The 9,373-nt window shown below is 36.9% G+C and overlaps 1 protein-coding gene across 1 annotated transcript; it reads right to left on the bottom strand.

Annotated features, from left to right (window-relative positions):
* Nucleotides 1–1,283: 1,283 nt before the first annotated feature.
* Nucleotides 1,284–8,530, bottom strand: SULT1C4 (sulfotransferase family 1C member 4). Its single transcript, XM_033052132.2, has 8 exons — nt 8,444–8,530; nt 7,343–7,520; nt 5,529–5,666; nt 4,157–4,254; nt 3,711–3,837; nt 2,366–2,460; nt 1,980–2,160; nt 1,284–1,818 (listed from the first exon to the last, which is right to left on the bottom strand). The coding sequence occupies exons 2-8, from the start codon at nt 7,506–7,508 to the stop codon at nt 1,706–1,708; spliced, it is 918 nt and encodes a 305-aa protein (XP_032908023.1). The 5' UTR covers nt 7,509–7,520; nt 8,444–8,530; the 3' UTR covers nt 1,284–1,705.
* Between the last annotated feature and the right edge of the window lie 843 nt (nt 8,531–9,373).

Raw genomic sequence — 9,373 nt, 5'->3', positions numbered from 1 at the left:
TGACTCATGTGATTTCATAGAGCAGCCCAAGAGAGTGGAAATATCTGAGAGAACAGGCAACACCTTTTCCTCATACTAGTGAGACAGTAAATCAAGTTAATCATAAACAAAACCCACTGAAGTAGTAGAAAGCTCCTCAAGCTGGTGTTTAGCCTTGCTGTGATGAAAGCAATGCCTCTGACAGATAATTTTTTCTCAGATAGTCATTCTACTGAGACATCCTTTGTTTGTGGGCAGGAATCTGCCAACCTGAAGTCTTTAAAAAAATTTAAAAATTAAACTAATGTAGCAAATACATGCTCCAGTTTCAATGATTCCTGCATTTTTGGGGAAAACTCTGTGAGTCAGGACAATGTGACCCCTATATTTAACAGGCAACTTTTTGTTTGTTTTTAAATTGATGTAAGGTATTGCTGCCCTTTATGACTGCATTCACTTTAGATATGTGGATTAAATAGGTAGCCTGAGATGAGCTTTGCATTTGACAGCTGCTCATATTGCTTTTTAACTTATTTTTGACTCTCCATGATCCAAAGAGAAAATATCCCCAGCAAACTTTTTTTTTGTAATAAAGTAGACTAAACTAGACTGAGTCTAAGACAGTATTTTCCTTTAGATACTGTAATCTACATTCTGTTCCCTCTAACATTCAGGGTGTAAACTCAGTTAAGAAAGAAGTCTTTGTGGCCTTTTTTGTGTGCCAAGCTCAATGATGGCACTCTAAATCCAAAAGTGGATTGGTAACAGTTGCCTATAATGAAATGGATTATGAATTGCTTTAGTTAATTTTGCATAAGCTCAAAGCATGGCTGTAGTTATGGTACTAATGCTAAAGCAGAACTGGTTTTTATTTTCCAGTATCTCTCAGACCCTGTTGCAACTAAGAGCCCTCAATAAGGTATTTATATATTTGATTAAGAGTAAAGTAAAGGAGAAGGCAATGACATGAAGCATCTGATGAACATTTTTACAACAGTGAAGAGGGAGATGGCGTTTGCAGCATTGACTGTCCACCTAGTTCATACCAACTTTCAGAATTTTCCAGATGTTAAGAGAACACTACGATATGCAGTTCAGAAGACAAATGTGAGATGCAGAAGGACTACTGTGCCCACAGCTAGACTGTGGATAAATGCCTCTATGTAGACTGTCAGCAAACTTTGTCAAAGGAAATAATGGGTGTTTGATGTTTTTGGAAATGTTGCTTTTATTTCAACAGCATTTCATGTGCCCAACTTAAAATGAGACAAAATTAAATTTATTCTACTTTGAGCACTTCTGTTCTTCTCTTTATACTTGACCACCTTTAAATCTGTATATTGTTATTTATTGATTAATGTTCATACAACCTGTGACACTCTTTTAACACCCTTTTTCCTATTGGCTCCAAGTTTCTGTTAGAGTTTGATTTGAAAATGCCAGCAATATCCACTGCAGTTTTACGAAGATCAAAACCCACAGCGTGTCTGAAATATTTTTATTTATGCTGAAAGTTATTGTGATAGGGGTGACTGAGAAGTGTCCAGTGGAATTATTTTCTTCAGGGAGACTTAAACTTTGGCATAATGTGGGCACTCTCCCAGTAATGAAAAATTAGTGATGTGTGAGAGATCTTAGAATCATAGGGACACTGGCATTTTGTGAAGGAAAAGCCAAAATATATAACATGGAAAAGGCTGAAGATCTTAATTTCCATTGCAAGCAATTACAATTCTGCACGAAAAACAAGAGAGGTATCAGACATCTTCTTCTTGTAATCTTCATCAAATTTCTCATTCTGTGCCACAGTGAAATAATTCTTCCAGTCTGCAACAGTCCCTAAGAAATGGCAAAATATAAAAAAAAAAAAAAAAAAGGAAAGATTGATTTACCAATATTTCCTGAAGCTCATTATCCTCAATTTATCAGATACTTGTACTCCAATGCTTATTTCAAAACAGAATGACAACCAGAGTTATGTCAGTAACAAATCTCAGTACCTTTTCTCATGAATGGGGAAACTGAGTGATCCATTATTCCTTGAAAGTCTTTAGTGTAGTTTGCCATGGGATTTTCCTTCATTACCTCAAATGAGGTATTGTGGACTATTTTGTTTAGAATTTCCTCACTCAGATCCTTCTCCAGGAACTTTGCAATCTTCTGAATTTCTCGCTTTGGATTCTGCAGAAACAATGACATCGGATAAGATACAGATCTAGGAAAAGGGAAACAATCAAACCATGTGAGAGCTGCAATTCTCAGACAGAGATCAGGCTATTGTATGCATTACTGATATTGGCATTATAACATAAAACCGTTACTTGTGGTTAATATGTACTAGACTGACAGATTTCAGAGCTCTATAAACATATGTTCAGCCTTTTACCTCCTTCATATCTTCATAGAAGAGATAAAGAATACGGTGCTTATCTTTTGCCTTCCACCATCCTTTTACGTGGTCATACCAGGAACCCCAGAGGACTGAAAAAGAAGTAACATCAGCAGCAGCTATAAATACCCCAACTGTCTTTAACATGTGACATGTGGCACTCTTGTTTCCCTCTTAACCAGTACCTGTGAATTTCCAAGCTGGTTTTGAATCAGTACGGCTGTGATAATAAGCACTCCTGTGCTCTCTGCTTTTTAAAGCATTTTTGCTATTAACCCCTTTGGTTTATGGATGCTCAGAACAGGATTCATGTGTAACTTTACAGGGCAACAAATGCAGATGCATTATGGAAACCTGCATTTCCAGTACTCATTTGATCAGCTGGACAAGGCTTGTCTTAATTTGCCCTGATTTGAGCAGGGCAGGGGTTGGGACAGTATGGACAACAAAAATCCATTCCAGCTTGCATTTTTCTATGATTCTACCTGGTTTTAGTATTTGCTATGCTATCAGAAATGCTGTTTCTCTCAAGTAAGTGCCAAAATGATTAGCTAAGACAGAAGTAGACATGTTCTATATGTCTGCACTGGGACAGACACAAGGCATAAGGTCTCCTTTGGATGTGTGACTCTCATGCTGGATCAGACAGTGGTTTTTAGGCCTACATGGAGGCAAAAAATATTAATGAACTAAGGAAGTTTTAATGACCCAAACTGTAAACTACCACCCACTTGACCTGTTTTTTTTTCTTAGCTATCCTGTGATATCAGCAGCTATTTTAGAAAGGGTAGAATCAGCTTCTGGGGTTGTTTATCCTTGGTTAGATAACTGTCTTTGTTCAGTTGCCTGATTTTTAGATACATTAATTTAGGTACAAAGATTCCTTTATCTCAAATTCACACTGCACATTTCTAGCAAAATTAACTCTCCACTTATTTTTTAAATTTAAATTTTCAGTTAAACCACTGTTCCTTTTCAAATGGCTTCTTTTAATCTCAGAGAGAAGAGATGAATCTTGAAAATTGTCATGTATGTTTCTGAATTATAACAGAATAAAGAGCAGTGTTTTTATTTTTTCTCAAAATGGGAGCATACGGATAGATTTAGTCCTTTAGGTAATAATAAAAACCTATTTAATGTGAATGAAGAAAATTATGACTGTAACACCTTCAGCAGATATTCTTCCACAGTGTTTGCACTGGATTTCAAATCATAACTGAAATAAATAAATCAATGTCATGCATTCTTAAAATGATCAAAATCTTTTATACAAGAGTTTTTGATTCTTGAGTTTAGAAGAAACTGCCATCATAATCAGAAGATTCTGATTGTAGTTAATCACCTTTTCCAGTCATGAATTTCTCCACAAACTCCTCCCAGGTTCCTGGATCAGGCAATGCTTTATTCATTCTGTGGAAATGGTAGTATGACACCAGGTTGTCTTTTGCATTTCTTGCCACGTAGATTATCTTCATCAATAAGAAAAGAGACAGAGAAATTAACTTGGACATACAAATACAGATACAGATATTGAACATCTCCTGGAGTTTTCTCTTGGAGCCTGCTGGTAGAGGCTTAAGAGGTTTTACTTTGAAGCTACCACTTTCTAAAATCCAGCTCAGATAGTTGTGACTAAGTTGTGACTTTAGATTCCTACAGACTTTGCACATTAAAGCGAAAATATTTTTGGAGACCTTTAGATTTCCCAGAGGTTCTGGAAAACATATTCTTCCCTGTTTTATGTCATTTTCTTTGTCCATGAAGTAGAATAGGCTTCTTCAGCCTTACCTTACAGTTTTGCTCCCAGAAGGATGGAGGCACCAGCTGCACGGGCAGATGAGTTTTCATTGTTCGTGGAGATGGCATGGCTTCAGCTAACTCCACACCTGTGGGGTGTTAAATTATGAGTGTAAGTTATTCTCTAAATTGCACTAGCACTTCTTTTCTATGCTCCCACATATGATTGTGACTGTGACTTTTCAGTAGTTCACCTTGCATTGATCATTCATCTCCAAAGCACTTACGTAGCAGGATAACATATACAACATTACATAAGCATCTTCAATGTTTCTAGAGAAAATCTTACCTGTGTATGTGAGTAGAAAAGGGGAAACACTGATTTATATATTTTTGCTTTCTTGGGCCTATACCTAACTTCTTCTCTCCAAGGATTAATGATGAATACTGATTTATATTTATCCAACCAAAGTTTTTCCTTTGCAATATTTAGTGGTCTCCTTCCACCTTACATGTAAGAAATTTTAGTTTCTTTCTAGGATACAAGAATATGACAGCTGATTAGACTTTATGGATGGCACATAAGGAGAAACTAGGAGAATGACTGTGGATTTTCAGTAGCTATGGATATATGGGACTACTTGGGAATAACTGGGGATATTTGGATGTGTGTTATCTCCTCCCCTCTCCCTTTTAAACCTCTATCATGACCTGTATAATTTTTTCCCGTTATCATCTGTCATTCTTTGTCATCTATCATTTTTTTTGTCTTTCTCTATGTTAACACAGTCTATCTTAGAAGAGAAAAAGTAGCACTTCTGCAGAGGGAGTCAAGCTTTTTAGCCTGAAATGTGATAGTCTGACTTAATGATTTGTGTGGAAATGGAGTCCTTGCTGGGGTAGACTTTTGTAAGAAACTGCAAACTGGTGAAGCCTCTTGGTTGCCTGAATGTTCCATAGCTTGTTTAGATAACTAGACCATAGAACTGAGCTACAGTTACTTGAAACAGTCGCAAAGCCGCTGAAAGCATTGTGCACCATTTGGAAATAGCTCTGTGACGTCTGTTTCTCTTCCATACAGCTTGTAATTGCAGAATGGGATTCAATTGCCCCCATGTTGCCATTTTATACATATCTGCTGCTGGTTTAGATACTGTGGAGTATCAAGCACAGCTTCAGATACCACTCCAAAACATCATGGTCTTCAGTAGCACCTGAAGCTGTCATATCTTCCAGCCTTGCAGCACCTTCATGCACTATACATTTATGTTAAAGCACCTGAACTGATCCTTAATAGCCAAAATGGTGCTTAGTTCAAGAACAAAACAAGTGGGACCTTTTCTAGGAAACTTGTGGCATCAGCACTATGTGCTTGTTTTGTTTCATTCTGTTTCATTTTGTCTAAAATACAAATAATATTCACCTGAGTAACGAAAAGACGGAGGCTCTGGAATAAACCACTCAAGGAAAGGGTGACGTTTGTAAGTAGTCTCACGTCTGCACTTCTCAGTATCTCCGTTGTGTTGAACCATATCCACTATCTCCTGTGTCCATGTAGTACCTGAAAATGTCAAGTGTTTAGATGTTTCCCTCCAGGATAGACAAGAGTTTCTTCTACCAGGGAACTGAAAGCCAGAGGGATGGACTCTGTGCTAATGGGGGAAAGAATAGCATAGAAAATTGTGGACAAAATGGAAAGAGAGTATTATATAGGCCAAATGCCTAATTAGGCAACAAAAGTAATTCCCAAAGCTCAGTTCAGTAATTCCATTTTAGACAGACTTCTTGCTTAAAGAAGTAACCCCCACACCAGTACTGAAAAAAACACTGGGATGAACTCACTGTTGTTTGGAGACTATATTATTTGCAGAGGAATGAAACTCCCTCCTTTCATTCCTCATAAAAATTCAGGTATTTCAATTTTGTTTTCATACTGAACTTGAGCAAAAAAACGCATTACCTGAACTTCAAGTGAGTAAAAATTTCATACAGTTTGAAAATATAAAAAAATGTCAGTATTTGGAAAGTTTCCATTTGAAACACATTAATGAAGGTCTGTACAATGTTTCATCTGCCTGAGTGACTGTAACATTTTGTAAGAGTTACAGTGTAGTGTATCTCATGTGTCTCTTCTCTTTTATAGCTGTCATTGCTGTGTCAACCTCATCTCCTCTGAGGTACTGTGGCAGCTAGAGAACAGGCTAAGGGATGAATTGGAAAGCAATCTGGGCAGGAGATTCAGCCCCTCCTAAGATGCTTGTGTTGTGCATCTCACAGATATGACATCATGTCAAATGGAATCCTAACTTTATTTATTTTCAGTTCAGTGGCTGAAAGGTTTTAATCCCAGCTGGATAAAGTAATGTGGTTTTGCCTTCAGTATGCTGGTAGTAAATCAAAAGCTTTCAGGTTTTACAAGACTAATGGGGGGATTTTTTTGTTAAAAACATTTTTTTCCCTAGTGACCAAAAAAACAACCAAACAACAACAACAAAAAAACCAACCAAACCCAAAAAAACACTAATAAAAAACAAATAAAGAAACAAAAAGCCCTTAAAATTGTTTCTAATTCGAATAATAATTTTTTATGATGACCAAATTCTCCCATATCTGTTCCTGAATCTCCAAAACTGTATATATTTTTATTCATACAGAATTAATATTGATGCTTGTTATTAATTGTTTTCTTGTGTAGTAAGTATAAAGGGTCTGAAGAGGAGAAATATTGTCCAGTCACTGAGTAAAATGCCAGATTGCTAATATTAATTGTGGTATTTTATTTGCCAAAATTCTTTTATGAATTTGGCTGTTTTAAAGAATTAATAAATTTTCAGAAATCACTACTAGTTTACACAAAAAAAAAAATTCCCCAAATACATAACATGTTTCATAGTCCTACAGTCACTTTCTCTTATTTCTAAGTGATGATCACTACTTTCCAGACATTGTTAAATCACTACTTATTGGTGGAAAAATCTTTGTTGTCACCATTAATATAAACATACATAAACTCAATTAAAGGTAACAATTATAGTTACATTAGAATTTGGCAACAGATTTTTTTTGCATCTGCCAAAGAAGTCAGAACTTACTAGTGACAGCTGACACAGCTTCATGTCTTTAAAATGTATAGTTTGGAGTTAAACAGTACCAGTCACAAGAGAAAAAACATGGATCTCAATCCCAACAATAAGCACTATGCCAAGTTTTTCTATTCTGTTTCCTACCCACACCAACCTGCTTTTGCATAGGTTGCGATGAGCACATCATCAGGCCTGGCTTTGAACTTCCACACTTGGTCCCAAATGCTGGCAATTGGTTGTGTGATGGCAACACCTTCCACTTCAACTAACTCAGATCGCATAATTGTTTCTTTCAGACTCAAATCTTTCATTTTATCCATGGCCAATGAGAACTGCATGAAGAAAAGCTTAGAATTAACATGGCTGCTCTTAAAAAAAAAAATCTGAATTTACTCATCTTGAGGTCTCTTTTGTTGACCAAATTCCATGTCATCTGATTTATTTGGCCATGATTTGGCTTATCTGAAGATTCCTTAAAGCTGGATCATATTTTCAGAAATGCATGGTGTATTGCTATTGGTAGCTTTCTGTGTCTCTAAAAACCACTCTATTTACTTAGATACAAAAAGAGAAACAAAGTGATTATTCTCGTATCAGACACATTTATGCAAAATCCTGATGGTCGGCATGAGGGCTTCTAAAGGCAAAAAAAAGTAATCAGAGGTGTGATTCAAAAGAAGGCAAAGAATAACAACTGGCACTGAAATCAGCATACAAGACCTAGCCCTTCCTCTGTGAAGAAAATAAACAGAAACGCCTCCTAACACCCTTTGTTCCTTGTACTTACAAAAATATTTGCAGACCTTTTCCGTGTTTCGTTCCTGGATCTTTTCACTCTTCGAATTCTCTGCTGTATTTTGGAATATGTTGCACATAAATAACCTGAACTGGATTGATCATTAACTAAAAGTTGTTATACTTTAATTATGAAAATCAATCTGTTTTACAAGAACTAGTTATTGATTTCTGGATATCTCCCAGGGAGACTTCTTAGGCATAACTTTCAGAATTCCAGAGCCTGATCAGAGGAAAGCTGTGCTTCAGGGAAGGCTGTAGAAATAATCTCAGTTAAAAATATCAGCTGGAAAAAAAGACATTTGGGTCCCAGCAGCAAACATTGCTAGAATATTTTCTTTTGTTTTCTTGTTTACTCACAGCAATTTCATGCATGTTCAGCTGAACGGAGCGAGATGTTGGATTGGTGGCTGGGCAGTGACTCCAGAAATTTTAAAAATTGAAGGAAAAAGAAACTTACCAGAGAATTTTTCCTGCTTAAATGTCTTCAGTCTTTGGCTGTATCGATAACTACGCAGGAACTTAAATCTTCAGGCACAAGTAGGTTGAAAACTTGTGTGGGTGGAGATTCCGTTCTTCCTACCAGTGTGAGGAGGAAGTATAGCAGCAGCCAAGAACGGAGCAGTTTTTTTGACATGGTTTATGAAATCCTTTCTAATCCTGTGAAAGAAAAACTCTTGGAATTCACATCTAAAATGTGATTTACTGACAACAACATAAAATGTCAGTCAATAGCTCCAGCAAGATTATTTTACTTTGTCTCTCTCATTGTCAGCAGTCTTGGAATAATCAATTTTCTTCCTATCTAATCTAAATTGCAAAGATACTGTCTGTTCTGTGCAGGTAAAGGAAAAAACAATTTTATTCTCTACTCCCTATCAGTAGGTGATGCAGCCACCTCCCAGGAAGCAGGGCTTTAGCCCACAAGTAGTTGCTGTATGTAAGCCTACTGCACTTCTACTTACTAGCACTCTGAGGGTGCTATGAAGAAAATTAACTCCATCTTGTGGATGGGGCATCCCCAATTTCTCTGGGCAGCCTGTTCCACTGTCTCACTACCTTCACAGTAATGCATTTCTTCCTATCACCTAATCTAAACCTACTCTCTTCAGTTTGAAGCTCCCTTCAAATATGTAATCCTGTCACTACATGTCCTTGTCAAAAACCTCTATTCAGTTTGAAGCTCCCTTCAAATATGTAATCCTGTAACTACATGTCCTTGTCAAAAACCTCTCTTCATCTTTCTTGTAGATTTCCTTCAGGTACTGCACATGATTGGGTCACCCTGAAGCCTCTTCTTCTCCAGGCAGAGCAATTCCAATTGCCTTTCCTTGTAGCAGAGGTTCACCATCCTTCTGATTGTCTTGTGGCCTCCTCTGGACTCACTCTA

The sequence above is a fragment of the Catharus ustulatus genome, chromosome 2 (genome assembly GCF_009819885.2).
Source record: "Catharus ustulatus isolate bCatUst1 chromosome 2, bCatUst1.pri.v2, whole genome shotgun sequence".
NCBI lineage: Eukaryota > Metazoa > Chordata > Aves > Passeriformes > Turdidae > Catharus > Catharus ustulatus.
This window is presented reverse-complemented; position numbering and strand designations above follow the sequence as displayed.

Excerpts from the sequence above, each read along its gene's own strand:
- SULT1C4 (XM_033052132.2), bottom strand. The coding sequence starts at position 7,508 with ATGGATAAAATGAAAGATTTGAGTCTGAAAGAAACAATTATGCGATCT. Across the intron at positions 3,838-4,156 it reads TCTGGGAGCAAAACTGTAAG|ATAATCTACGTGGCAAGAAA; the intron begins GTAAGGCTGAAG and ends TTATTGATGAAG. Across the intron at positions 1,819-1,979 it reads TTCCCCATTCATGAGAAAAG|GGACTGTTGCAGACTGGAAG; the intron begins GTACTGAGATTT and ends GCCATTTCTTAG.